The sequence below is a fragment of the Leguminivora glycinivorella genome, chromosome 23 (assembly GCF_023078275.1).
Source record: "Leguminivora glycinivorella isolate SPB_JAAS2020 chromosome 23, LegGlyc_1.1, whole genome shotgun sequence".
In the NCBI taxonomy this organism is placed as follows: domain Eukaryota; kingdom Metazoa; phylum Arthropoda; class Insecta; order Lepidoptera; family Tortricidae; genus Leguminivora; species Leguminivora glycinivorella.
In genome coordinates, this window is record NC_062993.1 from 8,139,289 (window position 1) to 8,159,286 (window position 19,998).

Below are 19,998 nucleotides of genomic sequence, written 5' to 3' on the forward strand. Positions count from 1 at the left end.
AATAATACTTAAGTTAAGACTGTCTAGTATTTCTCTAAGTTAAGTGAATGTTATATTTTTTTGGAGAAATAAATAGACATTCCAGTCGCCATGTTGGATTTCTTCCATAGAATTCTTTCCGACATCCGATATCAAATCGGATAATATGAAAACGCACTAAATCTTTACAATGAATACTGGACGGGGGTAAAGCAAATATTTTCAAAAGCGTAGTAAAAAAAAACTTTTCATTTTTAGTTACTTGAATGATGTCTCAGTTCCTAGAAGAACAATAAATAAAACCATAAAATAAACTATATTGCACCTTTATTAAACTTTAGAACTATTTACAAACGTGCCGAACTACAACATTTACTTACTCGAACTTAAACTTAAAACTATTTACAATAAACTAAGCGTATACCACGGGTATTTAACATTTTAAGCCGAGTTTAGACGTGCAAGATTTGAGACAGAAGTATATGTAAGAAGAGATGCAGATATTTGCCACTCACTCTTACCTATAGTTGCGTCTCAAAATTTGCAGCAATAACTTGCACGTCTAAACTCAGCTTTACAATACGTTACGCCGTGGCTTGCGTGGGCGACGGTCGCGCGATGGTCCCGCGACGGCGATGCGCCGCATACGAAATCAAACCTTATCGATATGGAAGTATGAAACGCGACGGCGACGGTCGCGCGACGGTCGCGCGACCGTCGCCCACGCAAGACACGGCGTTACACAAACGTCACAGAAAATGTATGCAAGTTATGGTTATGTACATTCTGTCCTCCTTATTCATAAACGTACACTAAAGTTATCAAGCCGTCAAAGTTCGTTTGTCCCTTTTTATCACACCAATACGTCGGAAAGGGACAAACGAACTTTATCGGCTTGATAACTTTAGTGTATGTTTATGAATAAGGGGGTGTATCTTTAGGCATTGAAATACATAAATGTAAACAAAATCTACCCTCAAAAGGCTGTTGAAAATCAGTCACAATATCATTTTGTTATTCTTTGCGATGTTTAAAAGTATTACGCTCTCGAGTAGGTGTATGTCTTACTCGTGGTAGACGCTCTAAACTTCAACAATATAACTATAACTAGTGCTTACTGCTTACACTTTGGTTACCGTTTCAATCTTTGGTGTAACATTTAGGTACTACATGGCTAAGAAATTGCATTTGGTACATTTTTATACCTAATTCGAGGAACAAAAAACATTGATCTTGAGGAACAATCGCTTACCACAGAAACTCAGTGCCATAGTGGATCAAAAATACTCTAAAATAAAAAAAATACTGCTCACTTGCTTACTTAAAATATCACCGGCTGCCTATCTGTTGCTCTTCAATCATGGCACTTTTACCAAAATTAGAAAAACTGGAAAAGTTATAGTTAGCGTATTAGTACACTATTTCTTTTAACTGCAAAAGAAAAGCTACTTTTTAGCTCATTCAATTGTTATTGAATTCGTACGGAGGCAACACTTATCAAAACACCGTTTTCAACTAAATCTAAACATTCAATTTTCTACCTCAATATTACTCGCCAAGCTTTCATTACTGTTCTCATTTTCGACATGTGGTTTTTTGTCCTTTTCCTCCCTAGAATGCTCTCCTCTTTCCTCCCTTTCTCTCTCTTGCATTGGCATACCAAAAGCCGGATGTCCAGGGTAATACATATAAGAGAGGGGTAGGTTCGAGTAATTCACCCCTAAATGTGAACCGTAAAGTGATTGTAAAACCGCTTGGTTGTAAGATTCTTGGAGTAAAGCTTTGTACTCAGGGTTCTTAGTGAAGTCGACGCCATAAACTCCAGCAAAGTGTTTTAAAACGGGTGATCCGTCCAACAAAGACGGCGCGAATGGATTCATCTTCCCCATCATCGGGTTGTACTGCTTTAGATCTGGCAGACTCGGTTGCGCGTTGTTATTGACCAAGACTTTTACTGCCACTTTCCTCGCGTGGTTCGCTGCTGCTGCCGCCGCTGCCAACATACCGTTTTCCTGCATCTGTAACTGCTTTCTCTTTGTTTTATATCTTCTGTTCTGGAACCAGATTTTGACTTGGGTCTCCGTTAGTTTGAGACTGACGGCTAAATCTGCTCTTTCAGGACCTGACAAGTACCTTTGCTGGCTGAACCTTTTCTCTAACTCGTAGACTTGGGCGTGTGAGAAGGCGGCACGGGATCGTTTTTTCCTGGCGGCGTTCTGGGTGTATTCGAGGGGGTAGTTGGGGGTTAGGAGGGGGGATGTGGGGGGTGTTTTGCGCTCGTAGAGGAAGGGTTTGTAGGTGATGTCGGAGTTTGGGGACGACGCGCGGCGGGGAGAGCCTGTGTTGGAGGAACGGGAGTCGTAGTCATCTGGAACAAGAGAGATACAAGTTTAGATATAATAAGGAAAGTAGAACCTATAAACAAGGGAACGATAGTAGCAAATAAAGTGATTTGTTTATTACATACATGAATTACCTAGACGTACTATTAGACTGTCAATAGTTTTAAATATGGGTTTGTAATTTACACTTTCATATACGTGAGTGTGTTTAGTAAAAAGTCCCACTTTGTCGGTTACCATTATGGCAAGACTTACTTGTATCTTTATAGGAATAAACTGCCAAAGCGGCTTTATAGCAATGGACATAGTGGGATGTTTTCCCGTGCACATTCACATATTTATATAGAGGTGCCTTTGCGACAAAACGATTTCTATAAATAACATCCTAAAATAAAATTAAATAGATATTTCGTCTTAAAATTTTATAAGTTAAGCACTGTTAAAAAAAATTGCTTTTGAAAATTCAATTAACTATTTCGGGTGAAATGAAGTAAACACATTAGGCACTTTTAAAATCAATATTGACATTAATATTAACTAATTCCTACTCCAAAACGAATTAAAGCTCATCGTCCTCGATTTCCACGACACAAAGAAATTGAAGCCTGGGGGCCGATTTTTGAGTCTCACTGTCACTAAAATACCGGTGGAAAACGGTGAATTGCCTATTATTTTCAGTGACAATTTTCTGAATTCGAACGCCGTGAGACTCAAAAATCGGCCCCCTGACCGGAAATTTATATGACTAGACTACGCGATAAGTTGCGAAATTTCTTTAGAACTATTTTCTTCATACTATTATACTGAACTGTCACCCCATATATCAGAATACCAGCGCCCTCTTGACGATAGTCATATATTTCTGGTCTGGCTTCAAATAAAAATCGAACCACGACAAAAAAGACATAAATAGCACGAATGTCTAAATGAGCGATAAAAAGCGCCATCGATACCCAAGTAACATTCATTACGTAACGAATACTTTTCGAATTGCGAACAAAAGAACGTCGAATCGATAAGATTCTAAATTCAAATTCGCCTATAATTATGCGGCCGTACCAACAATAGCCACGTAATGGAGCGTCCACACTAGCTGCTAGTGATGTGCCGAGGGAAAGTTCCCGGAAAAACTGATAATTCCTAAACAGTAATAATTTAATTGACACGTTTATTTCAACAATTTGCGATAGTGATTACTTAGTGTAATTATTTTATGGTGTCTAAGCATTTATTCGCATAGCTAATTAACGTGTATGCACAATTGCACAGGTAATTTAGAACCTTAACATTTTCCGATCCTTTTAATTAAAAATCCAATGTGAATCACTCCTAATGTCTCAATTTTAATCTTATCGGACTTGTGACCTTTTTCACCGAGTCAATTTGAGTTATAACCTTTTTCACTAGACCCACAGATATATTATAATTCACAAAAATACTACATATCTACTGCCGTTATATTCACCCTCTTTAATTTCCTAAATATAGTAGTAGTAGTAAAACATTTTATTGCACCAGAAAATAATGCAACACAATAAAAAAGCTTATCAACTTATAGCTTACAAAGGCGAACTTATCCCTTTAACCTTTCGTATGCGTCTGTCAAAAAATTGTCATTAATATATTAGTCATAATAACTACATGTTAAAGTTGAAACAATATGGAGCAGATCTGCTCCTAAGCATACGAGAGGTTAAGGGATCTCTTCCAGTTAACCTTTGAGCAAATGAAGAAGAATATATTATGCTTTACAAAAGATACTGTACCTACTTTTTTAATCAGAATAGTTCGGGAACGTTCCCGAATATACCCGTTACCGTTAGATACCACCCCTCACTATAACTTTATAGGGACGTTCGCGATGTCTCCACTTAGCGTCACTTCGCGTGATTACACTCCCTCATTACCCAAGTGACGAAGTGACGCTTAAAAGCATTATGAACGCATTCAATTTAGTAATTGCTGGTCGCGTGGCGTGAGAATGAGAATGGAATGCTTTGAATAAAGAACAACTATTCTTTTAAAACTGGGGTTATGTTCGGGGGAAATATTGCGACATTGATATGAATTGGTTAATGCGTTGGCAATATTGTTTTTATTGGTCGAGTGATGAGAAGGGTTTTCGATTTAGCCCGATAGACATTTACGTAAGCGGTTTTCTAGTAATTTTCTGAATAAAATCGACAAATATTTTAAACTAGCTTCTTTCCCACGGCCTTGCTCGCGTTAGAAAGAAACAAAAAGTAGCCTGTCACTCTCGATCTCTTCAACTATCTCCACTTAAAAAATCACGACAATTCGTCGCTCCGTTTTGCCGTGAAAGACGGACAAACAAACAGACACACACACTTTCCCATTTATAATATTAGTATGGATGTAATAAAATATAGTGTCACCATTTAAGTCGAAGCTGAAATTAAAAGATCATTACCATCCACGAAAGACCAGACACCTAACAAAGGGCACGCAAAAATACGGTTAGCCGGTAATGATCGGTGACAATTTGCGTAATGTCTCCATTGAATCCATTGTCGTCTTATAGGCGTTTGGCGTGCTGGCCTGATTGATCCGATTGTGTGGAGCCGCCTTAATGAGTTTGGAGTTTGGCGGTTCCCGTGGCACTTTTCATTTTCATTTTTTAAGCTATCAATTTAATGATTTCGATTTTAGATTGGTATTTTATGTTCGTGTTTAATTGAAAGCATTCTATTAAATACCTACTAAGTACATTGGTAACGTAGATGCATGTCGAGAATGTGTAAGGTTGCTAGCTGAATTGTTGATCGATGGTCTACTTTTTATGGTAGGTACATACTCTTCATATTATATTTCGACTTCTACCAGGGGCGGCTCACTCCGCGATCCTATCGCCGCGCTACAAGTATATCCTGGCGGCCGCGAGTTCGCGGCCTACTCAGGGGTGGCGCGCATTCTCACGGAATGCACGTTCGCACTTTCTGTTAAGTATTACGTCGCGAGGTTTTTTTAAGCGATGTCCGCGGGTGGAATGGCTAATAATACTTAGTTAAATAGTCATATTGAATAAAATAAATACCAAAAGACATTCTTATACAGATGTACTACTGATTAAGTCCCACGGAAATGTTCAATAAGGCTTGTGATGTTGGAACCTTGAACAAAAATATATAAATACAGCGTATATACCTAGAAAGTACTCAAGACTTGAATATAATAGTATAACATTTAATGTGAGTATAATTCGTTTGGATCCATTGGTAACCCTATCACCGGACGCCGCGCACGTGCGGCTCGTTTCTTTGTAAGAATGTTGTAGGTATTTAAAAAGGCGGCATTTCGGAAACATCAAAGCAGTGGGCCTTCTGTACTTGTACTATTATATATTCTGTGCTTCTACTGGCTATTATTTCGCATGTGTGGACGCAAATTATTTGACACAAATAACCCTATAATAGAAAAGATACAGTATAATCAAGAGTACTATCGTACAGTATGGCCACTCCCGCTCCCCGCTGAAAGTACCGCTCAACCCCTCTCGGTTACCTCACAGTTACCGCCTGTCAAAAACGCGAACAGTCTACCTGTCATATGTCACTCATACAAGCATAGTACGCGTTCACCTACACGAGCTTAGACTGTGTGCTAGGAACGCGCCTCTTTCATACATTATTTTGATCGCCAGTGTCCGAAGTGTGGTAAAGACGACAAAATTTGCATCCAGCGGGCCGATTTTTGAGTCTCACGCGTTCGAATTCAGAAAATTGTCACTGAAAATAATAAGCAAGTCACCGTTTTCAACCGGTATTTTAGTGACAAAATCCCGTATGCGAGATTCAAAACTCGCCCTCCAGAGCTGTTCTCCCAAATAAAAGCTACCCTACCTACCTACGGTAACTGGGCGCACGATATCTTCTAAACGGAATTTCATATCATTTGTAACCCTTTATTGTTCTAAGTATGGTTACCAAACTTGTAATGTATGATAGCTTGATGGCTGTAATGGTTGTAATATGTTCTGTTTAGAAGATGTCATCAAAAGTCACATTTACCCCACCAGGCGCTATTAACCCGATTGGCCGTACAGAACATGTTCAGCAACATAATATTAGCATCCCTCTTTTTGCGTCGGGGATTAAATTCAAAGATTTATTTATTTATTATTGGTATGTATATCAAAATGTAAATTATAGTTGATTAGTTGCTAGAGCGTCATATATGCTCCCAATGTATGAAACATATTGAGTACCGTTAGGTACTTGTCAAATAAATCAGTCTGTTGCGAATATTCACGGTGTTTTATTAGGTTATGGGCGTTTCCTAGTTTTATCAGTTATTTTTGTGTAAAATAGATAAAAAGTGAAAGTACAAATAATAATTTGTAGATAATATAGGTATAAGGTCAATACGGATAAGTGTGTCATAAGGAGAAGTGTGTCTGGCTTTCACATTTTGCGTTTTTACTCATTGTCACAGGTGGGTTTGCGAGTTCGTGTTTTTTGCTACTTGCTACTCACGATTAGTGGTAGACGTACATAATTATTAAATTCTCAATAAACACTGATCATTATTTAAACAGGCCAAATGAGAAGGCCAGACACACTTCCCCTTATGACACACTTACCCGTATTACCCTTATATAATTTTATAATATTTTTCATTTATTAACCTACAGGTGATTTAAATACATATCTCTTTTAGTTTTTTAAAAGTAGACGAGCCAGGTTTTTCAGGTTTTCAGACAGGTCATACGTATATGTACTTAAAAGTGGAAAATTACTGCATTGACCCTAGCAGCCAATATTTTCCACTTTTAAAATTCAAAGCTTTCATTGCAGAGTTCTCTGACTATCACCAGAAGTATTTTTTAGACTAGAGATTTATGCGCATTATATTTGTAGTCATGCCCAGAAATAAAATAAGTAGGTACCTAATACTGTATTACTGTGTTTTTTGTTGTACACTCCCTTTTGCTGTGTGTTAAGTACCTACACAGCAAAAACCAGTGTACAAGTTCCAAGGAGGGTTCGGGTTGCCGACGACTCAAAGAACAAATTAGTTCCGTACATCCTTCTGTCACCAGCACACCGCACCCTCGTTGAGCTCTGGCAGCCTTACCGGAAGGAACACAACACTATGAGTAGGGTATAGTGCTATTTGGCTGCGGTCTTCTGTAAGGTACTTCCCCAGTTGGGCTCAGCTCTAGAGTCGAGCGAGATGATATCCGCTGTGCTGTGCCCTACCACACAAAGCGGAATATCATTCGCTATGTACTGGGGACGCTATTGCACAACACCCTGCATTTTATGATTAAGCACTGAGACTTGGCACAGGTTGTTCCTTGGGTGGCCCTGAGTAGATAAAGATCGGGAGGCATCGAGAGCCCCCCTTAATTTAGGAGGGAAGAGGGGGGGGAAGGCTGGCGCCGCCGCGCTTCCTTTGAAACCATATTTCTCTAAAACTATACAAAATAGGGCATGCGATATATCATTTTCGGATAAATGAAGGACGAGGAATTCATTTTTGGAACAAAAAAATGTATTTTAGAACAAAAATACAAAATAAAATGGGAAAATCTGAAAACGAGAATTTTTTTTTATACATATTATTGCACATTTTATAAAAACTGTAATGGTTTTTTCTAAATAAAAAATATTATTTAATAGCTACATTTATCTAGTTTTAGAAAATGTATAATTTGTTATAGAAATATATTATAGGACGAGTGATAAAAAATAATTTACATCGCCCGATAGGGTGATTTGAATGCTCATTTCAATAAGTTTTGTCAACGATTTCAGGTATAATCACTATTTTTAACACACGAAAGCCGTAATCATTGTAGTTTATGGCTATTTTAGTGATTAATGTACTTAAAATAAAATTAAATACAAAAATTTAAAAAAATATTAAAAATGTGATAATTTTTTTTAACATTATCCTATTTTGTTCTTTCTACACAATATATATCTAAAAGCAATAAATATCAATAAAAAGCCACATTTATACAGTTTATAAAAATATATAGTTTGTTATATAAATATATTACGAAACGCGAGATAAAAAATAATGAAAATGAAAATTTTAATGTACCGGTCAGCTTGCATTATTCGATGAGGTGAGGTAAAGGTACTACCCGCTATGCAGTGGAGTTCGTCTAGTAATACAGAAATATACTTATTCTAATAACGTTTACACATGTAGGTATATCACGACCCAGTACAGAAAATTGTAAAAGTCCTATAATATAGTTTATTTTGATTGTAAAATAAAATTGCATGTGACTTATATTGCAAAAAAAATGTCTTAATCACGTTCTCCTCTCCTAAAGCAGTTCTGCATGCATAGGCTTGAAGATTTTTTAGTTTACTAGCAGAATTTAGTTACTTCCTTTGGGCACCCTTAAATCGGTTTTACCCATCCATAAAAGATAAAATAAAAATCGTCATATTCTTCCTTTCAGTATCAATGATAGTTAGTTATTGCGCAATAGTGCCATAAAAAATAAACTAGATTCGTATTAGCATTAAACATTAATGATTTTTGAACTAAGACATTGTACAAAGGAGAACCTCAAAAAATGGTCTGACTAGACGAAAACATATGTATCGGGGCTAGTACTCAAGGCTCTCAAAAAGTGTAGCTATTTTGAGTTATTCAAATAAAACAACATGAATAGTCTGAATTTAATTATGTATATATCACAACATCCACTGCATAAGCACATCAGCTCCGAACATTTAATTTAAAAAGTCTTTTTTTACGGTTGCACCTTACGCGGCACTGTTTTTTATTACACCTGCATCCGACAATTTCGAGGCATGTTTCTGCAGCAACAGGCAACGTTGCGGGCAAGTAGGCTCCCAAATCCCAATTGTTACAGACTTTCGTCCAGCCACAAGTAGCAAATAATGGCAAATTTTGAATTGGGTTTAGTTGACCCCATAAATGGACACCTTGATATACCTATAACCACACCTCGGACACTGGCGATCAAATATATGAAAGAGGCTCGTTCCTAGCACACAGTCTAAGCTCGTGTAGGTGAACGCGTACTATGCTTGTATGAGTGACATATGACAGGTCGACTGTTCGCGTTTTTGACAGGCGATAACTGTCAGGTAACCGAGAGGGGGTGGGAGGCGATTTCAGCGGGGAGCAGGAGTGGCCATACTGTACGATAGTACTCTTTATTATACTGTGCTATAACCCTTACAAAAATGGTGCAAGGCAGCTTTTGTCGGTGAAATGCTGTTAATTTGGCGGTCTTTTTTGGTTAATAACTATTTTCGGCACTCGTTAACCAAAGTACAGGACGCAGATCTGGAATAATAAATATGTCAAGTAAGAATTATCCATACATTATGCAAATTATATAGATAACTACTATTTCACAAGATGTATTAGGATCAGATGTATATATCTGACCTATCATATCAATCGATCATTTCATGTAATATAAATAGTTAAATTCAGACTATATAGGAGTACTTATGTTGTTTAATTTGAATTACTCTAAATAACTACACTTTTTGAGAGCTTTGAGTACCTTTACCTCACCTCATCGAATCATACAAGCTGACCCGTAGCGTACATCAAGATCGCCCTGCCACGTCACTTTCATTATTTTTTATCTCGCGTTTCGTAATATATTTATATAACAAACTATATATTTTTATAAACTACATAAATGTGACTTTTTATTCATATTTATTGCTTTTAGATATATATTGTATAGAAAGAACAAAATAGGATAATGTTATAAAAGAGTTATCACATTTTTTTTTTAATTTTTGTATTTTTTTTATTTTAAGTACATTAATCACTAAAATAGCCATAAAATACAATGATTACGGCTTTCGTGTGTTAAAAATAGTGATTATACCTGAAATCATTGACAAAACTTATTGAAATGAGCATTCAAATCACCCTATCGGGCGATGTAAATTATTTTTTATCACTCGTCGTATAATATATTTCTATAACAAATTATACATTTTTTAAAACAAGATAAATGTAGCTATTAAATAATATTTTTTATTTAGAAAAAAACCATTACAGTTTTCATAAAATGTGCAATAATATGTATAAAAAAAATCTCGTTTTCAGATTTTCCCATTTTATTTTGTATTTTTGTTCTAAAATACATTTTTTTTGTTCCAAAAATGAATTCCTCGTCCTTCATTTATCCGAAAATGATATATCGCATGCCCTATTTTGTATAGTTTTAGAGAAATATGGTTTCAAAGGAAGCGCGGAGGCGCCAGCCTTCCCCCCCTCCTCCCTCCTAAATTAAGGGGGGCTCTCGATGCCTCCCGATCTTTATCTACTCAGGGCCACCCAATGAACAACTGTGCCAAGTCTCAGTGCTTAATCATAAAATACAGGGTTCCCATACTTCCCATACAAGACATAGCAATAGCGTCCCCAGTAATGATCTACCTTCTATTAGAAACACTTATCCCCGTATGGCACACTTACCCATACCACATCTCGGTCACTGGCGATCAAATATATGAAAGAGGCGCGTTCCTAGCACACATTCTAAGCTCGTGTAGGTGAACGCGTACCATGCTTGTGTGAGTGAGATATGACAGATTGACTGTTCGCGTTTTTGACATGCGGTAACTGTGAGGTAACCGAGAGGGGGTGGGCGGCACTTTCAGCGGGGAGCGGTAGTGGCCATACTGTAAGATAGTACTCTTTATTATACTGTGCCCGTACGGTCAACCAATTTTAATCCTAGGTCACTCTAGAACCCTGTCTCATTTAAACCGTGTTCTATTTGCTATAAGAAGTCACATTGATGTTTACTGTGCAAAGGTTCTACAGTGGCCTATGATTCAAATTGGTTGACTGTACCTATTGACCTTATTGGAAAAATATTGTCAAAGTAAGGTTAATATTAAAAATTTGCCAAACGGTTTATATATAACTAGCTTTTGCCCTGCGGCTTCGCTCGCGTTATATTCGAAAATTCCGGAACGCTCCATACAAACTTCCACCCCCATTTTAGCGAAGTGGGGGGTTAGAAAAGTCAAAAAGTAGCCTATGTCACTCTCCATCCCTTCAGCTATCTCCACTTAAAAAAACACTTCAATACGTCGCTCCGTTCTGCCGTGAAAGACGGACAAAAAAACAGACACACACACTTTCCCATTTATAATATTAAGTATGGATTTCGCAAACCAGTGCTAGATTCACACCAGCACAGATTAACCGATGTACTTTTAAACAAATTAAAACCAAAAGTAAGATATCTCAAATAGTTACGTAAGTATTAGGATTTGGGCACTAATTAAGTTAAAATTTGCACTTACCAGAAAGTTCAGTGACCGGGTAATGCTTCCTGGACATATCCAAAGCACCATCTTCATAATCCCGGTAGTGACATTCATCGTAGTACATTTTGTTCCCTTCCTTTTTAAAATCCTCCTTGTAGGTTCCCGGCTTCGAAAACTTCGCGCCAAAACTGTCCATTCCATTTTCAAAATCACTTTTTTCCTTCGTCAAAATGTCGTTGATCGAAAATGGCGTCGTAATTTTTTCACAATCTTGCAACGTCATAGAGTTCTTTAATTTGGATTCCATTTTCAAACAATCACACACCACCTTACCACAAAGCGTTTCTCAAACGAATAAACTTTGGGTGATAGATAGCCCGCCTGTTTGATGGGTTTAAGCTTTAGAAAGAGACGGCAAATCCTAATGGCCTCTTGAATAGTGTGCGTTAGAAAGGGATGAATGGTTTTCGGGGCGGTCGTTTTTTAAAAAAGCTTCTGAAGTAGCATAAGTAGTGGGGATCGGAGAGTTTTTCTTGAAGATGTTTACGTGAAATGCGATTTGATCGTTTCGGTCACATGCGGGGAGTCGCGATGGCGTGAATTGGGTCGTGCTGAACGTGATTAAATATTTCTTTATTAGTCTAGGTAAAATTCTGTTCGTGATTCTTTTGAACGCCACGCTCGTATACCGGGTGACCCTTAGTGCGTTTTCACATTATCCGAACCGATATCGGATGTCGGACCGATATCCCATACCTTACAATTGGATTGTTTCCATTGAAATCTTTCCGACATCCGATATCGGATCGGATAATGTGAAAACGGACTAAAACCAACGCCAAAATGAAAAGGGGCGATACTTAGGACATATCATTAGCTATCACATTAAGCGAATTTGATCTAACGAAAATGTCATGGTTTTTGAGATATTGGCCGTTACCCTGCGAACAATTTTATATAGGTACAGAGGAGATAACTTAACTCTGTAGGTAGCTTGGTTTACTGACGATTCGCCAAAAAACGTTTCCCAAAGTTTCACATCCCAAACTATTATTCCCAAATAAACGTTTGGCAAAACAACTTATCGCAAATTGACATTTAGCAAAACTTTTTTTGGCAAGTATTTGTTTCCCAAAATATTTACTTGGTCAAATTTCATTTTACCAAATATTATTTAGTCAAAGGTATTGTTAGGCAAAATTTCCATTTCCCAATATATTGTAATTAAATGGCGCACTAGAAATTTGTTTGTTGATTTTATACTTTGTGTCCAAGATTTGTGTGAAATAATGTGTATGTCGTACTTTTTTTCCTCCTGCTGCAAATGTCAAGGATGACATTTTCACTTACATGTCCGGATACATTTTATTAAAAAGAAACCTTATGTTTTCAAGACCATTATGTTCTTTTAATTTTTAATTACTTTAAAAAGCCATTTCCAGTTTGCTCACTGTCAACCTAACACGCTCCTTCTCGCTTCGCTCGTCGTCGCACCTAAACTGACCCTGTCGCACACGAGTTTTCTGTTACAATACTAATAAAATTATTACATTACATTTATGCCTTGTAATATTTATTGTCAAACGTGGTTTTGCATGGTGTAATTTGTAGAAACATTTTTTGACAAAAAAATAGTTGACAAAATAATTTTGTCCAGTAATTAGTTTGACAAAAATAAAGTTGAGCAAACTTTTCTTGTCCAACTGAAGCCTTGGGAATAAAACTGAAATTATTATTTGACAATTTTAAGTTAAATTTGGCAAAAAAATCTTCGGTAAATTAAATTAATCCCGTAGAAATGAAAATGCAAATGCCTAAATATTTTCGAAATTTGCGATGTGAAATTTTGACCAAACATGTTTTTGGGATATAAGTTTTGCCATTAAAAACGTTTGCGATATAAAGTTTTGTCTAAATAAAATTTAACTAAGTAAAATTGTGCCAAATGATAATTTGACCAAACAAATTCATTGCGAAACATACCTTTGCCAAACAATACTTTGGGAAATGAAACTATTGCGATATGATTATTGGGAAATGAAATTTGACGAAACGTTTTTTGGCGAAACGGCAGGACACCAGGTAGCTTACCTACTAAACATATATGTTATGTTAATGTAGAAACACTTGCGTCGAAAGTTATCCTGTTTAAGTTTAGTAGTTTAAGTTCTTTTTTATGTTTTTATACAACATTGTAATGTGTAAATAAATGGAATTCTTCAGTAGATATTTAAAAATCACTATCACAGATGAGTTTGAATTTAAAATATTTATTGATTTTCATGGAGAACCAACGGCATTGACTATGATTATGATACTAAACTAAACGAATAGTAATCATAATTATAATGTTAGCTTGTTCAAACAAATATTATTTTACTTATTGTACGTTACAATATTCTATGTTTAAACAATTTTATCTGTTAGCTTTCTGTTATTCAAATGCTTTGTGTCATTTTTAAATATTTTACACACTTTTATTATCTAAAAATCATAAAACATAATTAAAATAGTAGGTAATATCAGACTTACAATGCCCCCAAAAAAAATGATCAACCATCACAATAAAAGCAGACACAATGACAAAAACGCCTACCTAACTATTATCGAATTTATCTACAAAATATGGCGACCAAAGACCCTAAAGGGCGACAAGATCTTATCTCACAGAGTAGCCAATTCTCACCATCCGCTCCCGCCCACGAACAAACTTCCTAAGACGCTGTTATCGCCTAGCAGTAAGTGCTTGACAAGTATCCATCTATCCCTTTCACTCTTACCTTCATCATCGCGCCATCTCTCGCTCCGTCCCTTTCGCGCCCTAGAACCCCATTTAAATTAACCAATAGCAACGCGCGCGGTCCGCGGTTGACCAATAAAAGAAGTGGGCTCCGCTCAAGTGTCAATAATAAATTTTCTTTTAATTTGCTTTTATGTTTGAATTTGGAACGATTATTTTATTAACGGTCGTTAGGAACGGTTAGGAGGAATTTGTGATGAAAAATTGTAGTAAATTAAGCGTTATTCGCAATTAAGATTTTTTAGCGAAAAGAAAAAAGATCGTGGTAAAATAAGATAAACGTAATTTGCCACTTTCTAAGACTAAGACTATGGGCATTTTGAGAATTTGGGACCCCCCAATTACAATGTTGTTAACAAATATTAACTCATTGTCAGTTTTGTGACGATAATTAAGCATGAAATTTCAATAAAATATTGTTGGCGATAATCTACATTCAGAATGTGAAAAACATTGAACGCTGAAAACAATACACTCTTTTTTGGGGCAGACAGATTTTATGCTTCATTGTCGTCACAAAACTGACAGCGAGGTAATTTTTGTTAACAGCTTACGCTAATTGGGGGGACCCAAATTCTGAAAATGCCCCTATACCTACCTATTCGTATACATTAATACCTACCCACCTATTAAAGTAGGTAGGTATGTATGTAATCAGTGGAATTCAGGCGGTTCTTTCCGGAAATGCCTGATCCCATCAAAAACATAAATGTGAAATGGGAGCCAAGTTCAATAATATGATACATATGCCTTGGTTGTTAACTTCAACGAAAAAAGAAATGAAATCTAAATGCATGGGTGCCAAGTTCAGCGGTCCGTCCTGAAATTTATTTATAACAATTAACATAAAATATCATTTATTCATATTACCTAGGATGATATATAGTAGTGTGAGGTCTGCCTTGGCGAGTACGAATTATTATGTTAAATGGCTAGTTTCTGCCAGCAAGCCCAATTTTGGAATAATAAAATAATAAGTAACAAATTTAGAACTTGCGAGGGCCATAATATAATTTGTACATGAAAACTAGCCAAGTCAGACCTGCGTGAATAAATAATAAATAACCACTACTCGATACTAGGTGTCGACAGTGTCTCGTCTGCCAAACATTTAATATTAGAACAGTTTACTACTTATATTACAAGCAGAAGGTATTGAAAACAGAATACTGATTAATACTATTGTAATATTAGCTAAAAATTGGTGAGCATTAGACTCTTCGTTCGTCGCGACATCTATTGACAAGTAGCAGTGCTGATAATTTACGCTAGTTGACGCGTGATTGTCGCTAGATGTCACTATAACTTTGCCTATACACATAACTTGCATTTACTGATTTATGGGGTTACAAATCTTCCCTTACTTATTCCTCTCTGGTAGGTATGTATGTACCTACCTATTCCTGACGAATTCCACTTGCCCCTTGTTTGATCGGTCGATATTAATCGACAAGCGTAAGCGGTGAAGTGGCCAGCCGGATGATATTACATTTACATTACAATCATATACGATCAGAGCGGGCGTTGGGATTACAGAACTATGAGCATATAGACACACCTCGGACACTGGCGATCAAATATAAGAAAGAGGCGCGTTCCTAGCACACAGTCTAAGCTCGTGTAGGTGAACGCGAACTATGCTTGTATGAGTGAAATATGACAGGTCGACTGTTCGCGTTTTTGACAGGCGGTAACTGTCAGGTTACCGAGAGGGGGTGGGCGGCACTTTCAGCGGGGAGCAGGAGTGGCCATACTGTACGTTAGTACTCTTTATTAATTTTATTATACTGTAATATAGAGGAGACTTAAAATACATTTTAAAGGGGAAAAGTCTGAGACTTGAAATGCTTGAACTCACGGATTCTGGATCGATACTTATTTCCACTTTTTTCGTGTCTGTTTCTATCAAAGACATATGTAAGTCCGTATAGACAGATAAAGTCTAAGAAAAAAACTTACCTCAAAACCATACAGAAAAAGGTACGGTGGCCTAGATGGCGCTAATATTAATATTAGACATTTTAACACATAACAGCTAAGAATATGGACCAAATTGTCAAAACTGAGGTTCAACAGTTTTAAGCTTGTGTCGAGAGAATTCACACCTCCGGCAGGACTCGAACCTGCGTCCTCTGTCCTTGCCGGGGCCCCGCCCCCGGGACCCAGGGGAGGTGTGAATTTTCCCATTTTTATTTAATTTAAAAATATGGCGTTTCTGCATGATAAAAAAAAACACTGTCTAGTACATTTCTAACTCTATGGGCGCGCTAAGTGTTATCCGAAGTGATCGTAAGTGGTGTTTGCGGCTGACGGTATTGGTATACCGATATCGGCATACCGGCATTATACATCGGTAATCAATCGGATGATCGGGATAAGTGCCTTTTAATTACCGTTTTGTGGTAAAAAGGGTTATTTTAAGAGAGTACCTAAGTAATCCATACTAATATATTATAAATGGGAAAGTGTGTGTGTCTGTTTGTTTGTCCGTCTTTCACGGCACAACGGAGCGACGAATTGACGTGATTTTTTAAGTGGAGATAGTTGAAGGGATGAAGAGTGACATAGGCTACTTTTTGTCTCTTTCTAACGCGAGCGAAGCCGCGGGCAAAAGCTCGTATGAATATAAATTGTAATGACTCGAAACACGTCGCAACAGTCGCGATATAATGACGTGAGTACAACCGTGTACTTATATATTAAACTAGCTTTTGCCCGCGGCTTCGCTCGTGTTAGAGAGAGACAAAAAGTAGCCTATGTCACTCTCCATCCCTTTAACTATCTCCACTTAAAAAATCACGTCAATTCGTCGCTCCGTTTTTCCGTGAAAGACGGACACACACACTTTCCCATTTATAATATTAGTATGGACTAGCTATTGTCCGCGGCTTCGCTCGCATTACATTTGAAAATTGCGGATTGGTCCATACAATCTTCTACCGTTCATTTTAGGGAATTGGGGGTTAGAAAGAGACAAAAAGCAGCCTATGTCACTTTCAACTATCTCCACTTAAAAAATCACGTCAATTCGTCGCTCCGTTTTGCCGTGAATTTGAATATGTCTAACGAAAGTTAACGTCTTCACGAAATATTGTCTTAATTATAAGATATAAGTTTCGTAGTTCGGTGTAATGCCGTGCTGTGTAAGTACATTTTTTGAATCAATAAAATAAATAAAATAAAAAAAGATCACTCGTTCATTTGGGGGCAAAATATATTCAGTTGCTCGGGTAGATAACTAGATATCAATATTAGCACGAGCGGTTATCAACTTTGCCTCTTGTTAACAAATAACCACTTAGCTCTTTCTACCCAATTATTTAATAACTAGATTTTGCCCGCCGTTTCGCTCGAGTTAGAAAGAGACAAAAGTAGCCTATGTCACTCTCCATCCCTTCAACTAATCTCCACTTAAAAAATCATGACATTTCCTCCCTCCGCTCCGTCTTTCCGCGAAAGACGGACAAACAAACAGACACACACACTTTCCCATTTATAATATGAGTATGGAGTGAGTATGGGTTTTTTTAATAATCTCACTTTCGAATCGAACACGAATCCAATAATTCCAAAAATAAAAACTGATTCAACCGAACCACAAAGAGCAATTAAAAGTGTAATTACCGACTTCCTCTCATCGGCGCTTCAAACAAATCAATAACAAGGTCGAATCAAACGACCAAGTGCATTATAATCTGTTATTACTGATGCTTTACTGTCCCCACTTAACCAGGAACCCGATTAAGATATGATACTATTTGTATTTTGATGTCATTTTGATACGACCTTTAAAAAACATGCAGGTTATATTACGAGTTTTTGCGATGTCGCCCAATCCTAAGCAACTCTGGGTACGTAAGCTGAATGGTACAAACGCTCACGAAACAAAACGCTCGTAGATATATATCTCTATCGCTCTTGCGAATTGGCGTGACAGAGCCAGACTACCTTTCGCGGAGTTTCGTTTTCGTTTCGCGTCGCAGAAATTCCATTCAGCTACGGCAAATGCTCATTAGGTACGAGTGGGTAGTGCGTACGGATTACGGAATTAAGTGAAAGTCGTAGCTAAGATGCGTGTCAGGTTAAACAGGGGGAGCCTGCGAGCTTTGAACCTGTGGGAGATTTGAACATGCTTGAACCATTTCATGCATAACATGCCAAAATGAAATTATCAGCAATCCATTTTTTTTTTTAGTATGAATAGGTAGACATTTCACCACGATCACACCCGATGGTAAGTGATGATGCAGTCTACGGTGGAGCACGCTTACCTATGAGATACCTATTCACTCTTGCTTTGAAGAGACCTGGATTGTATTCATGCGGAAACACAGACTCAGGCAGGGCATTCCACTCCTTGGCGGTTCGCAAAATAAATGTTGAAGCGAAACGCTTAGTGCGTATATTTGGAATACTAACCGTGAAGCGATGCCGCATTGCCAATTGTCTGGTGGTCCTAAAGTGAAATGGGGACGGAGGAACAAGGTTGCACTGCACAGTTCCTCAGCGCACTCTCCGAAATGTATCCTGTAAAATACCGATAAGCTGGCAACCTTCCGACGATGCTCCAGGCTAAGTAGTCGAGAATTGGTTAGCTCGTCATTGATGGTTCTCTTGGCCCTCCTCTCGACTGACTCGAGCGCCGCAAGCTGGTATTTCGCTGACCCATCCCACAGGTGAGAACAATATTCTACACACGACCGGACTGACAAAGATGCCTACTTGGACATGACACGTGTATGGTAATATTTTCATTTTGATACTTTTATTAATGTTCTGGTTCAAGTCTCCCGGACTCTCGCGGACTCCCCCCACTAATCGTTATGGTCGTATCAAAACCAATTGAAAATAACAAAACGTCGTTGAATTGTTTAGAATATATCTTCAGATTGATGTATCTTCGAAATTACATTTTTTAAATATTTAAGTACCAAAATATTTTTATTTTATTCAGCATTTTACAGTTGTCATGTATATACGTTATCTCTGACTTGGCTCAAGCAGTTGTTGCCAACATTTTGAACCTTTCGAAATTGTATTTTTGGTAGCGTCAGAAGATTATTCGGTTTCAGTTACAGCCTAATAGTTTCGAAAAAAAAAACAAGGTTTCTATTAGACCGTATTGCGTTTTCACATTATTCGATCCGATATTCGAATATAGGACCGTAATCCCATACAATTCCATCAGGCGCCATCTTGGATGAATTTCTTCCAACATCCGATATCGGATCGGATAATGTGTCGGGCTTAGGGTCAATGGAGCAGTGTTAATTATGGGTTTTGAGCTCAAGTGATATTGGTACCTATTTAAGAATTTTAAGACGAGTTCTCTTGCAGTGATCGGAATCGTGAGTGTTTATTCAAATGAGTGCACTCATTGTTCTTCAAATTAGGAACTTTCATCTTTTATTAACTCGTTTTAGAATAATCCATGAATTCTGAATTTACTGAAGCTGCACAGTGCACACGTTTCATTTCATTTGATTTGAAATAAATGTTTGCTATTTTAATGATTTGCTAATATTATAAATGGGAAAGTGTGTGTCTGTTTGTTTGTCCGTCTTTCACGGCAAAACGGAGCGACGAATGACGTGATTTTTTTTCAGTGGAGATAGCT

The 19,998-nt window shown here is 37.3% G+C and overlaps 1 protein-coding gene across 1 annotated transcript; it reads right to left on the bottom strand.

Moving 5' to 3' along the window:
- Positions 1-967: 967 nt before the first annotated feature.
- On the bottom strand, positions 968-11,888 carry LOC125238387 (homeobox protein bagpipe-like). The gene is made up of 2 exons (XM_048145701.1): positions 11,618-11,888; positions 968-2,347 (listed from the first exon to the last, which is right to left on the bottom strand). The coding sequence occupies exons 1-2, from the start codon at positions 11,886-11,888 to the stop codon at positions 1,509-1,511; spliced, it is 1,110 nt and encodes a 369-aa protein (XP_048001658.1). The 3' UTR covers positions 968-1,508.
- Positions 11,889-19,998: the final 8,110 nt, after the last annotated feature.

Bases quoted from the DNA above. Each gene is read 5' to 3' on its own strand.
- LOC125238387 (XM_048145701.1), bottom strand. From the start codon at position 11,888: ATGGAATCCAAATTAAAGAACTCTATGACGTTGCAAGATTGTGAAAAA. The intron at 2,348-11,617 runs GTAAGTGCAAAT...CTCTTGTTCCAG, and splicing joins CCCGGTCACTGAACTTTCTG to ATGACTACGACTCCCGTTCC.